At 37.1% G+C, this 16,642-nt stretch overlaps 2 protein-coding genes and 1 long non-coding RNA gene across 6 annotated transcripts; 1 reads left to right on the plus strand and 2 right to left on the minus strand.

The window, feature by feature from the left end:
• LOC109823719 (vignain-like) lies at nucleotides 2,824-6,284 on the plus strand. 3 transcript variants are annotated; one of them, XM_020390073.1, is made up of 5 exons: nucleotides 2,824-2,905; nucleotides 4,211-5,249; nucleotides 5,331-5,566; nucleotides 5,643-5,786; nucleotides 5,875-6,284. In XM_020390073.1, the coding sequence occupies exons 2-5, from the start codon at nucleotides 4,805-4,807 to the stop codon at nucleotides 6,136-6,138; spliced, it is 1,089 nt and encodes a 362-aa protein (XP_020245662.1). In that variant the 5' UTR covers nucleotides 2,824-2,905; nucleotides 4,211-4,804; the 3' UTR covers nucleotides 6,139-6,284. The 3 variants fall into 3 exon arrangements, with proteins under 3 accessions (XP_020245662.1, XP_020245660.1, XP_020245661.1); XM_020390071.1 differs by lacking the exon at nucleotides 2,824-2,905 and adding an exon at nucleotides 3,982-4,104; XM_020390072.1 differs by lacking the exon at nucleotides 2,824-2,905 and having other exon boundaries at nucleotides 3,982-5,249.
• On the minus strand, nucleotides 6,562-16,098 carry LOC109823344 (peptide methionine sulfoxide reductase-like). Its single transcript, XM_020389624.1, has 3 exons — nucleotides 16,057-16,098; nucleotides 15,217-15,552; nucleotides 6,562-6,962 (listed from the first exon to the last, which is right to left on the minus strand). The coding sequence occupies exons 1-3, from the start codon at nucleotides 16,096-16,098 to the stop codon at nucleotides 6,708-6,710; spliced, it is 633 nt and encodes a 210-aa protein (XP_020245213.1). The 3' UTR covers nucleotides 6,562-6,707.
• On the minus strand, nucleotides 9,739-13,141 carry LOC109823721. 2 transcript variants are annotated; one of them, XR_002242455.1, is made up of 3 exons: nucleotides 12,903-13,141; nucleotides 12,747-12,809; nucleotides 9,739-10,062 (listed from the first exon to the last, which is right to left on the minus strand). It is a non-coding gene; the product is annotated as an uncharacterized LOC109823721 (long non-coding RNA). The 2 variants fall into 2 exon arrangements; XR_002242454.1 differs by having other exon boundaries at nucleotides 12,747-13,131.

Here is a 16,642-nt window from a genome sequence, read left to right on the forward strand (position 1 = left end):
ACTACTGGCGTGTCTGTTGTTTCATCTGCTTAAAAAATATGATTTTTCTACTGAGCTTTAGAATTTTTAATTTTATTAGTATTTATTGTTGAATTTAGTTTAAAAACCCTAATTTATAATAAAAAAAATTAAACGAGTTCAATTCTGAAATCCCTAACTCAACTACATGTTAATTCATTTGAACAACGCTAGTAGTCATATTTTTTTAAACACTTATAAACCCTAACTCATTTAAGTTTCATTTGTGCTATAAGTAGGTGTGATTATTTAAGTTTGTGATGTGAAAATATGTGAAATAAATTTTTTTAAAAAATAGAGTGATATATAACACATTATAATTTTTTATAATGTGTTATAATCTAATTTAGGTGCATAAAAAAATAACGTTATCCCTAGACTTCCGTCCAATAATTACATCCAATTCTAGGTTGCTCGTTTTTCTACTAGTGTAAGAAACATTCGTGTGAAAATATTCGCATTTGCATGATGGAGGATACCAGCATGCTAATTTTGTATAACATATGTATTTAAATACTACCAAAATCAAGTGAGGGTTTATAAGTGCTAAGTGAATAAAATTATGAGGCATTTAAGTACTATTTATCCATTTTTTATCCATTTATTTAACATGTATTATGTTTTTAATAACTTTTTTAATGGATATTGTAGGCGTCGAAAATTGCCTATAGGTCTCCACGAACAGCTCAGTGCTAAGAAACGACGATGAACGTCACTATCCGGTCCTATAGGTCTCCACGAACAGCTCAGTGCTAAGAAACGACGATGAACGTCACTATCCGGTTCACAGAAGTTTGATTGATGTCAGTGCTAAGAAACGACGATGAACGTCACTATCCGGTTCACAGAAGTTTGATTGATGTCGGTGAACGCTTAAAGTGAATCGACGAACTACGTAAACCAACGGAATTTCAGAATAACAAAGACACGAACTGGTCGGGAACCTCGTATCGTTCCCAAACGGCGAAATACCCTTAGTGTCTCATTTGTTCCACAGATGATATAATCATTGGAGTTTATAGAACTCCTCGTCGGCTTTCCAACGCACTTTGAATCGCTCAAATCCGAGTTCGGATGAAGAAGTTACGGCGGAAACGGACGAATATGTAAAACGGAATGTCTCAACCTGAGTTGAGACACCCCGAGGTGTCTCAGCACAAACGAGACACCCCAAGGTGTCTCGGCCAGGGCAAAGACGAGACACCCAAGGGTGTCTCCAACCTGATTTCGTCCCGTGCCTATAAATACAAGCCTCAGAGCCTCATTTTTGGGAGATCTGGATTTTTTGGAGAATTGGCAAAGCCCTGCCGGATCGAAGATTGATCGAGTTCTTCAACACAGGAGAGAAAACTTCTTCAGATCGGCACCGCCCGCATCCGATCCTTAGGGTTATCCCGTTGTGATAATTCTAAGAAGAGCAATTATCTCGCCGTTGTCGAGATAAGCGCTTCTGCTTCTAGATTCCCTCGCGAATCGACGGAGTTTTGGATCTGATCTGACTGTCAGGTAGTCCACGGATATCAACATCCCCGTCACCGGCTAAAGACCCACGCAAGCAAGAAACGACGAACGGATCTTGCGTTATTTTCGAAAAGTTATAATCTTTCATTTTTTTATTGAATATTCTGAATTCTTTGTAAGCAATCCATATTATAATGAATTCTACAATGAAGGCAACTTTCTCCGAAAATAGATATGTTTTTAATAACGTTATTTGTTTGATAAATACAAAAAATAATCTGCAAACAAGATACAAATATCATGGTAAAAAGAAGAATATATTCGCAAACAAGAAAAAACCCTTAAAATATATAAATTGCTAAATTTTTTGAATTAATTTGTCAATTATAAAAACAACCCCTGAAAACTAAAAATAACAAAAAAGCTCTCAAATTTTGAAAATAGCAACTTGCCCCCTAAAATTATGAAATTGTAAAAATATAAAAAAATTCGAATGACCCTTGAATTTTTTCAAAATTATAAAATCCCAATAAAAATTAAAAATTACCAACCTTCCCATGAAAAAGAGTCTGAAAACTACAAATAAAAATGTAAAAAAATAAAAATTGTATTGTTCCCTAATAAAAATCAGTACTTCAACAATCACTGAAAAAATCTAAAATATTATAAGTCACACCTACAAAGTCTAAAAATTAAAACTAACCTCATGAAAAATCTAGAAGCTCCAAACAACTCTATGAAAATCCAAAAATTACAAATAGCTCATGAAAAATCCAAAAATTGCAAATAGCAGAAAGGCCCGATAAATCTAAGAAATGAAGAAAGTCCCAATAATTTTTGTAGATTTTGCAAATGTTCCCATAAATCAAAACAAAAAACATATTTTGAAGGATAATTGCAGGAAAAAAAAGATGATTATCGTGACATTAACCTAGGTGTGAGCCAGGAAAAAATGAATGACAAAAGACAAGAGATTTCTATGTTTAGGGTTGATAATAAAAAGGTGCAAAAGGGATTTTTTTTAATAATTTAAGGGGTATTTTGGTCTTTTAAGCCAGGGAGTTGAATATGCTATGTTAGATGTAACAATGTTAACTTTGGGGATTTTCTACAAAATTTATTGGACGTTTAATGAGATTTTGAGAGTTCGTGGCGGTTTACTACAAAATGTTGAAAGTTCTTGGGTGTTTGGTGTAATTTTGAAAGTTTTGGGGGTTTAGTACGAAATGCTAAAAGTTCTTTTGGGTCCTGTGCAATTTACCCTTAAATCATTATATTCTTCATTGGCCAATCTCTAGGTACTTAACCCTTCCTTTATCTCCTAAAAATGAGCCTATTGCATATGCGACGATAATCATTGCAGAGCTCCTCCCCGTAAGATAATACATAGGAATGACGAGAGCGAATGTTACCTACAAATCAAACCGTGAGTCAGCGAAACCCTAAACTTACCCATAAACGCTGCTGCATTGCATATGCAGATTTTAATGATTGATCAAAGGGAATCTCCGAAGTTCATTATCATTCAAGATATCTATCGTGTTTAGAGTTTTTCTATTGTTCGCGCTTCTCACAATTTCATAAATAAATATTTTCTCCTTCTTCATCCATGAATATAGACCAAAACCCTAATCACGATGTGCCTTTTCTTTTCCCCCCTTTCCCTTCTTAATTTTTTTTTTAAATGTTTGCGCTTTGATTGCTTGTGGATGTTGAAAATTAGCTTAAATTGAAGCTGAGCACCATGACACCGCATATTGTTTCGGACCTGTGTATGACAGTGCGCTGACAATGCATACTTTCAATTTTAGGGGGTGTTTGTTTGCATGCAAGTAAAAGATGAAAGTGAAAAAATTACTTTTATTTAACAATTAAGGTGTTTGTTTTCATGTAAGTGGTTATGAAAGTGAGATACAAGAAAGTTATCACATATGATTTAATGCAATTTTGACTTCCCCTAAAAAAGTGGTGAAGTCACATGAAAGTGATAAAAAGATAACTAATTTAATTAAATGATTTTAATTATACTTTCTAATTAATCTTGTTTTGCCACGTCATCTTCATATTGCACTTTCGATAATAATTTAATTTTTATAACAAATACTGTATTTTACTTGCGTGCTGACATGAATGTAAATATCATTTGCAAAAAAAAAGTAACTTACATATTTTAAATTCACTTTCAGATTGCCAAACATCCCTTAGTGCAAGATAGGTGCGGTGACTGCACATTAACGAGGGTGGTTTTCAAATATAACCCGTTTCAAGTTGCTCTACGAATAGGGTTTTTCCAAGAGGTTAGGGTATATAGTCTAAAAACTACAGCTGTTAAAAGAAAGGAGAGAAAAAAAACAGAGGGAGAAGAAGGGAGATCAATTATTCTTGTGAGGATTTGCCGGAGAGGGGTTTGTGTGATTGCAATCTTTTCAATAAAGTAAAGCATACTCTCTCTTCTTCTCCCACGGACGTAATACATTGTCGAACCACATAAATCTCGTGTTTTGTTGTGTTTGCTCTTTGTTTTCCCGTTCTTGTGTTTTTGCCTTAAAGTTATCTGCACCAAACGCTAGAAGTCGCCGCAATTGGCATCACTGCGATATCGAATGTGAAGGAGATCTCGAAAGTGTAGTATTTTTAATGAGATTTTCCATAACATTTTCCGTGCAATTCCAAAGGTTCTAGCATTTGTCTACAGTTTTCTTTTAAACACAAGATAAAATCTTGATTGCAGGAGTTCATGTCAAGAGAGAAGTCCCGAGCTCAATTTAGCACCGGCACACTCGAGAGGAATCAGGAGGTGCCTATACAGTTTTCTCTTGTACTCACAGTTTCACACCGCCATCCAATTAAAGGTTACAACACAATATGAATACAAGCCGCAAACACATCCAAAGCAAAACCCATTCAGAGACCACGCAATACAAGAAATTCAGTTGCAGTTATCCTCTTTCTCAATGAGGACAAGAGCCGTTATAGCAAAGGAATTAAAGCCTCTTTCTGCACCCCCAATAGCATAGTGACCCCAATCACTAGCGTGCTTGGTGCGTCAAGTTGAAACCTCCTAAAACTAACTCCCTAAAGTTTCATATTAACCTGTAAAGTTCCAGCTCTCCTTTCCCCCTCTCTTAAGAAATCGGCTATGCATTCAAATTATATTTCTTAAGACTCGAGCACCTTGCTTGAATCAAGCGCAAGATCAGAACAAATATTTGAATATACCCCATGCTTCATTTCTAGTCAATAATTGTTCCTTTGAAGCAACATTAACTAATCTTTTCCCTCCTATAAAAACCTACCTCAACAGTCCCCTTCAACCTCAGTCAAAATGAAGAAGACAATTTTCTTTGTAGCTACACTAGTAGTACTAGCTTTGGCGACGGTAGAGAGCATTCCTTTCACCGAGAAGGATCTCTCTTCAGAGAAGAGCCTTTGGGATTTATACGAGAGATGGAGAAGCCACCACACGGTGAGTAGAGACCTCGATGAGAAGCACAAGAGGTTCTGTGTGTTTAAGGAGAATGTGAAGTTCATACATGAGTTCAACCGGAAGGATAAACCATACAAGTTGAGGCTCAACAAATTTGGAGACATGACCAAAGATGAGTTTAGAAGGACATTTGCGGGGTCTAGAATTAGCCACCATAGGATGCTACGGGGGAGTCCTCGCGGCAATGGAGGATTCATGCATGAGAATGTCACGGATCTGCCAGCATCTGTGGACTGGAGGCAGAAGGGTGCAGTTACTGCTGTTAAGGATCAAGGCCAATGCGGTAAGAAATTTAAAAATATTTATGAAAAATAAATAAATTCTTATATTGATTTGCTTATGTAATTTTTGGCAATATGTGTAGGAAGTTGTTGGGCATTCTCTACTGTTGTGTCCGTGGAGGGCATAAATCAGATCAAGACCAGCAATCTTGTTTCCTTATCAGAGCAAGAGCTTGTGGATTGTGACAATGGCGATAACAACGGTTGTGATGGTGGTCTAATGGACAATGCATTCGATTTCATCAAGAAAAATGGAGGAATAACTACTGAGAAAGACTATCCTTATATTGCTACAGAACGAAAATGTGATGCTACAAAGGTAGCTGAAATCTTTGATATTACGATCAATTTATGCGTCATTTCTTAATTTTGACTACTTATACAAAAATGTGCAGGAGAATTCCCATCACATAGTTGTGATTGATGGACATGAGGACATTCCTGAGAACGATGAAGAAGCTCTGATGAAAGCAGTAGCGAACCAGCCTGTATCAGTCGCCATAGAAGCAAGTGGCTCAGCCTTCCAGTTCTATTCTGAGGTATGTAATTCTGAAGACGGTCCCTTCGAAAATATAATAATGAACAATGTGAAACTTGGTTTGACTTAGATTTTTATTCTGATTACAGGGTGTTTTCACAGGCGATTGTGGCACAGAGTTGGACCATGGAGTCGCTGTAGTTGGTTATGGAACAACTCAAGATGGTACTAAATATTGGATCGTGAAAAATTCCTGGGGAGCAGACTGGGGCGAGAATGGATATATCAGGATGGAGAGAGGGATATCGGTGTCTGCGGGCTTGTGTGGGATCGCTATGGAGGCGTCATATCCGATCAAGACATCTCCTAACCCTGATCAGAAGAAGGATGCAGTACTCAAAGAAGAACTCTAAGATGTTTGCTTGTATTAGTTTCATACCTTAAGGATAGTAGAAGACTGATTTATTGTGTCATGTTTGTGTTATTTTAAGTTGTGTGAGGATGAATAAATTGTTTAGTGACATGGTATGATGCTATACCAAATTCTAAGAGTCCGAGTTCAAACGTTTCAAATTTAAAATATATTTATTTATCCCACTTTTGATATAGTATATTACCTCAAAATCAACAGTTTAAACTTTTAGATAAAGTTGTTTTGGACATGTGTATTATACAGACAGACAGTGGCTTTTCAATCTAGATCCAGATACAGATACATATAGAAATCTATCTACACTTGTCATAGATATAGTCAACTTGACATATCACAGTAACTCAGTACACATCACATATTGGATCTACCAGGCTAAACAAATCATCAGGAGTAAAGTATTCCATAAGCAAGTACCAAATCGCAAACTTTATAAATTTTCATATCAGGTACAGAAATATTCAATAGGATGGATGCAATGTACTTATTCAACACATAAAAAAGCAAACATTTCCACTCGCATTAGCAAACTCCCAAGTTGGAACACTAAATTCAACCATAGCATCGAATTGGATCATTGCATCCTTTTGCAGCTGACTGCTTAAGACCTCTTCCTCCTCCTTTCTCCAAGTACTGCTGGTGATATTCTTCGGCTCTGTAGAATTTCTTCGCCGGGAGAATTTCAGTCACAATTTTCTTGCCATTCATTTCCTTTTCCTTGGCTTCTTTTGATTCCTTCGCTAATTTAGCTTGTTCTTCATTGTAGTAGTATATTCCTGATCGGTACTGTGTGCCCACGTCGTTTCCCTAATTAACCAAATAACAGCAATTAGTGTATACTGTCATTCAAGCTCTGATTACCGTAATTGTAGTGCAACTTTATGGAACCAAAGAAACAAGAAGAATTACCTTTTGTTTTCCTAGAAACTCTAGGTGCTAGTAGTTACATACGCAGATCAAAATTAATTCAATTCCTACACAATTATCAGGTTTCCAGTTTCTACTGCAAGCTTAAGGAAACTTTATCACATTAAAGTATTTGTTTCATTGAAGCAAATAATAGCCTTTTTCTTATCAGGAAAGCCAAATAGAAGAGAATGCATGATCTTCACCAGTATCTAAATTCTCTAGTTAGAAATCAAATAAGATTCCATTACTTTAAACTTAATATCCTTTTTCCACGTTGCCAGTCCAAATCTAATTCTTTAAAATAAAAATACAAAAACTTTTCAAGTGTATCATGTTTTACTAGGCTCAATAAATGCATCAAGAATTTAGATAATGGAGAGAACAACTCTCATATCACAATTGTAATCAGATTCTCCCTGGAAAACCTACAACTTCAAAACATACAATTTCCTATTTTTGACTAGTATATCTCATACCATCCAAAGCTACTTGCCCCAACAAGAATTATAAGAACAATAACAATTAGGCAAAGGGCTCTCTAGCAAATCCTCAGTTGCTACAAATATTGTTAGTATGCTGAGATTTCTTACAAAAGGTATTAAACAATGGACTCGAGAAGTTTAATAGTGTAAGTCACTAAGTCTCTAAGAAAAAGCTTCTTGATAAGTTATTAGCTCAGGATGTTGCTGAAGAAGAAAGAGATTTATTTGATTTTGAACATACTAGAAGAGAGGACGCATCTGTTGATTTGTAAAGAATTCTGCAACAACAAGAAATTCTCTGGAAGCAAAGAGCTAAAACTCACTAGCTTAAAGAGGGAGAGTTGAATACAGCCTACTTTCATAAAATAGCCAAAGGCAGAAAAAGAAATAGCAATATTCATTTCATTCATATTAATGGAAGGGAGATTAGTTCTCTAGAGGGTATTGCTAATGCCTTCTATTGACATTATAAGACTATTTTTGGCTATAAGAGTCCTTCATAGGATTGATTTTACTTGGGAGAGGACTTCACCGCAATGTGTTTGGGGGCTGCATCCTTAGAAATTTGTTTTACTCTGGCTAATATTAAAGATGTTGTTTTTAGTACGAATGGAGATAAATCCCCTGGTCCAGATGGATTCTCTGCCTTATTTTTTTTCAAGAGTTCTGGGAGGTTGCACAACATGATATCTTTAATCTTTTCACTGAATTTTTTGAAGGGAATTTGGATTTTGTAAGGTTTAATTATGCCCATATTGTCTTAATCCCAAAAAAAGACGATGCAGGAGCAGAAGGTGTTGGGGACTCCAGGCCAATTAGTTTGTTAAATGGTATGTACAAAACTATAACCAATGTCCTTACCAATAGGCTAAATGAGAAACTTCACCTCTTTAGTGGATCTGGTTCAAACTGGTTTTATCAGGGGTAGACATCTTATGGATGGGATTGCAAGTAGTGTAACTACTCAGGAAGTTATTTAAGATTATTTTCTGAGAAATAAAAAAGGGGGGTTGTGCTGTTTAAGCTTGATTTTGCCAAGGTCTATGGCATGTTGGATTGGAGTTTCATTCTTGATATGTTAAAAGGCTAAAAGGCTTTGGTGCTAGATGGATAGGATGGATAAAACCATGTTCGCACGACGGAAAATCAGCTATAATGTTGAATGGAGTACCTGGGAAGTGGATTGTTTCTAAGGGAGGAGTTAGACAAGGGGGCCATTTTATCCCCTTTGCCGTTTGTTTTGGGAGATGATGCCTTTACTCATATGCCACCGAGACTGACCTCATCCATGCTTTAGGGCCTGGTAATTTTCCAAGGAAGAGTCGGAGCCTCCAATATGCAGATGACACCCTTTGATGGTTCTTAAATTGTTGTTATATTATATAGTTATGAATTAGCATCAGACCTCAAGGTTAACTTTACTAAGAGTTCTGTGATTTTATTAGAGCATAATCTTGATGCACAACATCAAATTGCTAGGTGCATGAACTGTGTGGAGGGTTCTTCCCCTGTAACATAGCCAGGAAATGTTTCTCAGTTTAGATCACACTACCAGCATACAATCAATAGGAGGAGGGATTAGATATGACTTTCAAGATGTTCCGAATAAAGTCAAGTTATTGATTTTCTTTGTGGTAAAAAGGGACGTTTGAGCACAAAAGACGGATTGATTATGGAAAAAAAAAAAACATCTCTGTGAACCCTATCTGCGTGCTATGTGAACAGACATAATGAAACACGTGATCATCTCTTAAATTCGCTACCCATCCGTATCATCCGTGTGGAATTCTCTTAGGCTGTGTTTGGGAACTTGGATTTGGATTTAGGAAGTTGATTTAAAATCAAGGGATTTTAAATTTAGGATTTGAAATCCATGATTTAAAAAGTCTTTTGTTTGGATATCTTTATTAAATGAAAGTATTTGAAATCTTTGATTTCAAAATCTAGTGTTTGGGTACTTTATTATACATGAATTTGAATTTAAAATTAATAAAAATTTATTCTCTTAACCCATCTTGTTTACATCAAATGCAGATCTCTACCACCATATATTACCAGATGCTTATGGCCATTATTAGTCTGTTACCATATATTATCACAAAATAGTCGAGTAACATGTACATGTATTAATTACATCGTGATTATTCCATGCTCATTGAAGAACACAAACCAGTATCAAATGAATATCAACAAAACAGAATCAGACACCGCAATGAAAGGCTAGCTGGCAAAAATACATATATTAATTACATCGTGAATATTAAAGGGCAAGCACAGTATAACCCAGCAAACAGAATCAGACAAAACAGAATAATGGCAATAACAGACTTCAGAGTATCAACAAAACAGAATGAAGGCTAGCTGGCAAAAATAAGATCTTAATTATTACACATAGCGTTCTGATACCAAATTTTGTTTCATTCCCCAAACTGACATCCCAGAATTTGCCGAGAGAAGCAACAAGCATGAAGACCCTTCACCTGATATCGGATTCATTACCTTAAGCTTCAGCAAACCTGGCAACACAACAAGTAACAAGGATAAGTTCGGAGAAGAAAAAGCGTGACAATATATTCAAGCGTTCTAACTATCCTCTTGTCCAATTAAAATACTAAGCACAATGTTAGATAAGCAACAACAACATTAACCAAGGATCAGTTAATTAAAAATGATCAAGATGGTTCAGCCTTTTCCTTGTAAATAGAAGAAATAGTAAGTTCACAAAAACAACCAACCCAACCAACCCACCCTCTATTTCAATTTGACAGTTGCTGTCACTTTTTCTTCAAATAGAGATATTGTTCGGTTGCCGAACCTAGCCCTCAGCTCCTCATGTGAAAATTAAAAGGGCTTGATCATTCATACCACGGCTCTTCACCTAATGTTCCGACTAACATTATAAAAAAAACATCAAACAATATACAAGGAGAATCATTGAAATTTCTGAAGGGAGAGACCAATTACTGGATTAATTAGGTTCACTGTAAGAATTTCAGAACTATGTTTCAAATTTACATCTAAATATTCATATATGCTATAAGGTATATCTGTATAATATTAAATATGGTGATGAAAGCACTAGGCACAGTTCATCAATTCATTGCATTACACTTCATAGATGGTTGAGGCTTTCAGTAGGAAAAAGAATAACCGGACTAAGATTAGCTGTTGTTTGGTTCTTTATCTTATAGACCTCTCAGAAAGAACAATGTATTCATACAATTCGCTTTAAGCATTGTTAGATCTGTATGATCGATTCGTTGCTGTTTGTTGATAATTTTCTTCATATATAATTGAAGATGAGTTCCAGACCTATCCAGACAAGTTTGAACAATATATCACATCGAAAGCCATTTGTTCATCTGTTTATACGTTTAGTACAGATCTGTATTGATCATCAGTTGACCTTCTTGATATTTTTATTTTGCGTGCACATGGCTTAGAAATGTTGTTTCTGGATTTGACAATAATAAAATAGAATGTTGTTTCAGTTATACAAAGAAGTTATTAGGCGAGTCCTCTTAAATTTTGTTGTCAGATTATTGCACTATACCCATGTACATGTGATTGTATTAGTATAAAAAAGGAAATTGTTGGGATCTTTCAATAACATTTGGGGCATATACCAAGTGAAATCACTTCGGATCCAAAAGCTAATGCGTCTTTATTTTCTCTAACAGGTTGCGAAAGATCCTTCCGGCAAAGACATTAACGCACTGGAGCAGCACATCAAGATTAGGGGCCGGACATAATAGATGTATATATTCTCAAAAGGTGGTGTATGAACTAAAGCCTAGGCGGTGCACACATTGTAAAACTGTAGGGCATGACTCTTGATGCATGTAGAAGGAGGAACATTCAATTAACCCGATTTTAGATTGGGGAATGAAACAGAAGGAGGAACATTCAATGAGAATCAAGGGATTTGTTCCCAAATGTGACTTGACTGCTACCAAGTCGAATGCATCATACAACAATTGGCAGTGTATCAGTGAATCAACAGTGTGTCAGTGACGAATTCAAGGATTATGGAAAGCAGAATCCAGTAAATCAACAGCGATCAGATTATGCGTCGATCCCGTTCAGATATCCTATTACTAACAATTCGTCGTATTCTGAAATTAAATTATACAATAATTCCCACACTTGTCGAATAGGGTTTTATTTCATGGAAATTTTGATCACATCAAATAAGCAAAATAAAACCAGACACAGACATTGAATTCAATTAACCCGATTTCATCAAACACCTGCGCTGCATAGTGTATGCCACTGAGGAAAAGAATATGGTCTCAATGGACTTATTTCAACCAAGTTCCTCTATGGAAAATATTAAAATATACTTGGTGATGTGGAAATTAAATTTAAATGAGCTGTGTATGAATACACCAACTAAAATACACTCATACATGTCTCCATCTTGGAGGTGTTACTATTTTTTTAATTTAATTGAAACTGTATATGCTGACTCAAATAATGATAAAACACAAAACGACATAAAAGAATGTGTACATAATAATATTCCATGTTTATATATTATTCAATTTCATAATCACCATCACTTGTTTAATTTATCTGTGAATAGACACAAGAAAGGGCATCCACATTGGCATGAGGGTTTTGCTTATTCTAGAAGATATTAATTAAGTTTTGTGTATCAGTTTCTATACTAACCTTTTTATATGATTTTTGCAAATTTTGATCTCTCATGTAACTCAAATATACAACCTGAAAATACAGTGAGAAGTATTCTAAAAGATGCAACCATTCGGTATAATCCTAGGCATTACTTCGAAAAGGTTTCTCACTAGAGTAACCACATAAATGTATCCAAAATTAGTAGGTATCGATTTCTTAAAATAAATCATAAATACTACTGCAGACTAAGTACATACCCTCAAGACGTTTTATTTATTCTAGTGTTAAGACTTGCTTTCACACCTATGAATGATATATATCCAAACCTGTCAATTTATGAGAGAACTGTAACAGAAATTAACATCACTTTCTACTTAGCTCAGCCATATCTATTACATATTTAGTCTTGTGAAGTTACTGTACAAAACAATAGTGTCAAGGGAGATGTGCGAGTTGAAATTATACTTGAAAAGAAATAGACTTGCACAAACCTAATGAAAGATACATTTTAGAAATGCATCATAAAAAGAACAGAATTCTCAATAAAATGAAAAATTTGTACCTTTGAGATGAGACAAGCACTCCTTACTTGAATTAGCTAAGAATCCATCAAAATCACCAAACCCTAATGCATTCATAAGAAATCATCAAAAAATTAGAAATATTCGGTTAAAAATATTGTGAAGAATAACATTGAGATGAAGAAAAGTAGTCCGACCTGAAAACTAGAAACTACTCCTTAAGAATAAAGAGAATAAAATCTCTTTTTTCATCATCAGGAAGTGACTTCAACAAATAAAACTTTTCCGGGTTGCTATCCATTATCTTCTCAAATGCATTGAACACTTGAATGCGACTTAAGTTGGGTATTTTTGAGACCACTTGATGAATCTCCTCTGCGGTTGGTGGTTTTCTTACTACTTCCTTCTTTCTCTCATTAAAATACTCACTCACAGAAGCTGCCATCAGTGCAANTAAACCTCCGCCATTCTCGTTCTAATTAAAGAGCAACTCTGTCCAAATTTCCATGTCGATGAACACATTCGCCAAACACAAGCAAACAAAAGATTAGTGTTTAGAATTATGATACAAAAGTTTCTGCATCATCTAGGTAAAAGTTCTTGCACATAGAATGATGCGATCATGGCATCCCGAGCCTGGGTCTTGTCTAGTTATCAAAGTAATTGGCGATTAGCTCTTTGGCTCGTGGTCAGCGTTGATTTTTATTATGCTAAAAAATGGTTAGCCTGCTAGATTACATGGAATACCGTGTCCGGGGAGACCTCATACACGCCACCAGATATGTATGGCTTCTTACTTATTTTAACTCCCAAGTTGACTTTTACGTTTCAATTTAAAAAGAGATAAATATCGATGTCAAATGAAATCCGAACAGCATAGTCATCTGTATCCAAGCATAACAGCGCACAATTTGTGGAAATCACCCTTTCATTTCATTGTAAACCAATCATAATTTATGACAAGTCATTTCTTTACTATCACCATGACCAACTTAGGAAACCAGAAACATATATGTTAGTCGTGAGTGACATCTACCCATAATGAGTACAACATCAGGCGTGAAGTGGACTTTTCACACAGAAATGACACTTCGATTACTCGCACACTTCACTTAGCAAAACACTTCGACGATGCATACAAATGCCGTTTTCTACAGATAGAAATGTCCAGTTAGGATACTTGGACAGTGCTATCTACCCTTAAATGTTTTCAAAAATACACTTAAATATTGTAAAGTTCTAAACTTAGTCGGTTCAACAAAATGCATGCAAGGTTGGGTCACTGGAATAAAACCTATGGTTGCTCGTAATTAGAATGCTTTCGTTTCTGAATTATATTTCAAGTTGTAACTCGGCTGTTACTATTTTTTAATTTTGTTAATCAATGATATAAAATTAAGCATACTAGCACACAAAGTTCTCAAAACTTTCAAGGTAACGATCATGGAGATGCCCACAAAACAACATGCTTTTCTTTAGGAATCTGACACCAAATACAACAGAAATACAGACCAAAATTCAAAGATAAATCAGAGGTTTGCATTAGTAGAACGATACTCAAAAGAACTAGCCCAAATGTGCAGACAGGGTTTCGTTCCAAAACCTGGAAAAAGAAATAAGCAAGTAGGGCAACATGAATCCAACATTAAACTATATACCCTACGATCAGATCTGAGGGTTTCGGACTGTGGGAGAGGCACGGGGAAAGGGCAGGTGTGGAGAGGCAGGCGGCGGTTGGGGGGGAGCGGCGGCGGGGGAGTGCGAAGAGAGAGACTTACGTGGTTGAGCGATACCAGAGAGAGAGATCGCGGCACTTAGAAACCAGAGGCAGAGGCGGCGGCAGAAGGGGGAAGGTTGGCGGCGGGGCAGGCCGGCGGCGGGGGCGGGGGCGGCGGCGGGGGCGCGGCGGAGGGGAGGGGGTAGGGGGAGAGAGAGAGATCGAAACCAGAGAGAGAGAGAGGCGATCGCGACTGGAAAAGAAATAGAGGATCGGGTTGGATTTGAGAAATAGAGGATCGGGTTGGATTTGATAAATAACAGGGGGTTGGGTGGAATTTGAAATCAGATCTTTTGGGCTTTCAAATTCCTCTTTGTTAAATCAATTGATTTAAAATCTAGACTTAAATCAGAATTCAAACTAGATATTTGGATTTAAAATACCCTGGATTTTAAATCCAGACCCAAATCCAAGTTCCCAAACACAGCCTTAAATTCAAATATTAATCTTAGTAGGTGATTTTGCGTCCACTGAAGACGTATATGGCTGTGCATCTTAAAAAATACGCTACCCTTTTGTATCATCTGTGGGGTTATATAGACCGTGCATCATCCTCTCTTTCTCCCAAACCAAAAAAAAAAAAAAAGGGAAAAGGAGAGAAAGGGCAACGCTCTCTTTCTCCCAAACCAAAAAAAAAAAAAAAGGGAAAAGGAGAGAAAGGGCAACGGGAAGTTAGAGGTCACAATTGCGATGATTGAATTCCCCAAAAGTTTCAAGGGCGATTGAAATTTTACCTGGCGATTGAGAGCGGTGGGGTCATGACGCCCCCAGAAAAGAGACAGCAACGTCAAATAAGAGCAAATACTAGGATCAAAATGGACCCTCAAAACCTCCGCATGACCAGTACCACCTCCCCGCACAAGACTGTAAGTTGGGTCATGGACATGGCCTTGAGAGTAGCCAACCTCGGTCTTCACGACTCCCTGGAACCCGCCGGAACGGCGAGCCTCACGCCCCAGAAGCAGCCGGGCGGCGAATTGGGCGAGGTTAAGGTTGGGTTCGAGGAGCGGTCTAGCATCGGGGGGGCGGGATGCGCTGGGCGCTTGCCGTGGAGTCGATGGACGCCATTGCTGTTGTTCTTTTTTTTCTTTTTCTTTTTTTTTTGTCGGGTGCCCTGGGACTTGAAGGGTTTGGATGTTTGACCGAGTCAAAGGTCAATAGAGGAGGAAGTTGGTGTACTTACTTTTTTTTAGGGCTTGTTTGGATTGAGGGGAATGAGAGTGAAGGGAAGTTAGGTGAACCATTCACCTCTATTCATCTTGTTTGGGAACACTTAGGAGGTGAAGTTAATTCACCCTAGTTCCTCTTGGTTCAACCCCAAATAGTATAAAAATTGTTACCCCCCAAATTGGGGTGTAACCAAGTGGAAGGGAACTTCCTTCCCTTCTCTTCCCTTTCCTTCACTCAGTTTCCCTTAACTTCCCTTCACCCCTACAAATTCAAACAGACCCTAAGGGAAAATTGCTTGGAGGAACCAAAAAAAAGTTGGTTCAAGCATCCTCCTCCCCAGCCCAAAAACCATAACAAAAAAGCCCTAAAATTGAAAAAAAGTGCAACCAAGCCCTAAAACTCACTGCCCAAGAAAGCATTCCCAAGTTACCCTTCTTCTTCCCCATTTAAAACTCAATCTCTTTCATCCTCCTAATCTGACCCTAGACCTCCCCCTCCCTCACCACCTCCGACTGCGCCGAGATGAAGAACCCGCTCGCCGCCGCCGCCGCGCGGCACCCGTTCTCCTCTAGCTCGTTGGTGCAGGACGATTTTGTTGGGCTGTTTTCGTTTGGGTTCTCTTTTGTTTTCCCATTGGGCCATTGAAGGTGTCGTTTTCATCTTGCTCGGTGTTTTGTCTCTGTTACGCGGAAAAGACCTCGTCTTTTATAGGCTCGGCTAAAGGCAGCCATTTGAAATCTCTGTTCTCAATGAGTGTTTGATCTGGGTTCTGCTAGATTTTTCTTAAAGGTAAGAAATGGCATCAAAATTTGATTTTCATGGTTATTTGATTAATGGGTTTTAATTGATTTTGGTACTTGCTTAGTGGGTCTTTGTTTGTTTTTGTTGAGAATTGGGGTTTGATTTTCTGTAGGTCTGAATGGTCTGGGATTTGTGAGGTTTGAATCTTATCATGGTTTGATGCCTTCTGCCGGTTGATTAAGTCCGCGA

The sequence above is a fragment of the Asparagus officinalis genome, chromosome 9 (assembly GCF_001876935.1).
Source record: "Asparagus officinalis chromosome 9, Aspof.V1, whole genome shotgun sequence".
Taxonomy (NCBI): domain Eukaryota; kingdom Viridiplantae; phylum Streptophyta; class Magnoliopsida; order Asparagales; family Asparagaceae; genus Asparagus; species Asparagus officinalis.

What these genes read in the sequence shown, in the direction of transcription:
- LOC109823719 (XM_020390073.1), top strand. Translation starts at nt 4,805, where the DNA reads ATGAAGAAGACAATTTTCTTTGTAGCTACACTAGTAGTACTAGCTTTG. An exon ending in TAAGGATCAAGGCCAATGCG is followed by an intron (nt 5,250 to 5,330) that starts GTAAGAAATTTA and finishes CAATATGTGTAG; the next exon opens with GAAGTTGTTGGGCATTCTCT. An exon ending in GAAAATGTGATGCTACAAAG is followed by an intron (nt 5,567 to 5,642) that starts GTAGCTGAAATC and finishes AAAAATGTGCAG; the next exon opens with GAGAATTCCCATCACATAGT.
- LOC109823344 (XM_020389624.1), bottom strand. Translation starts at nt 16,098, where the DNA reads ATGGGGAAGAAGAAGGGTAACTTGGGAATGCTTTCTTGGGCA. An exon ending in TGGGAATGCTTTCTTGGGCA is followed by an intron (nt 15,553 to 16,056) that starts GTGAGTTTTAGG and finishes AAAGAACAACAG; the next exon opens with CAATGGCGTCCATCGACTCC. An exon ending in CCACCGCTCTCAATCGCCAG is followed by an intron (nt 6,963 to 15,216) that starts GTAAAATTTCAA and finishes TTGGTTAATTAG; the next exon opens with GGAAACGACGTGGGCACACA.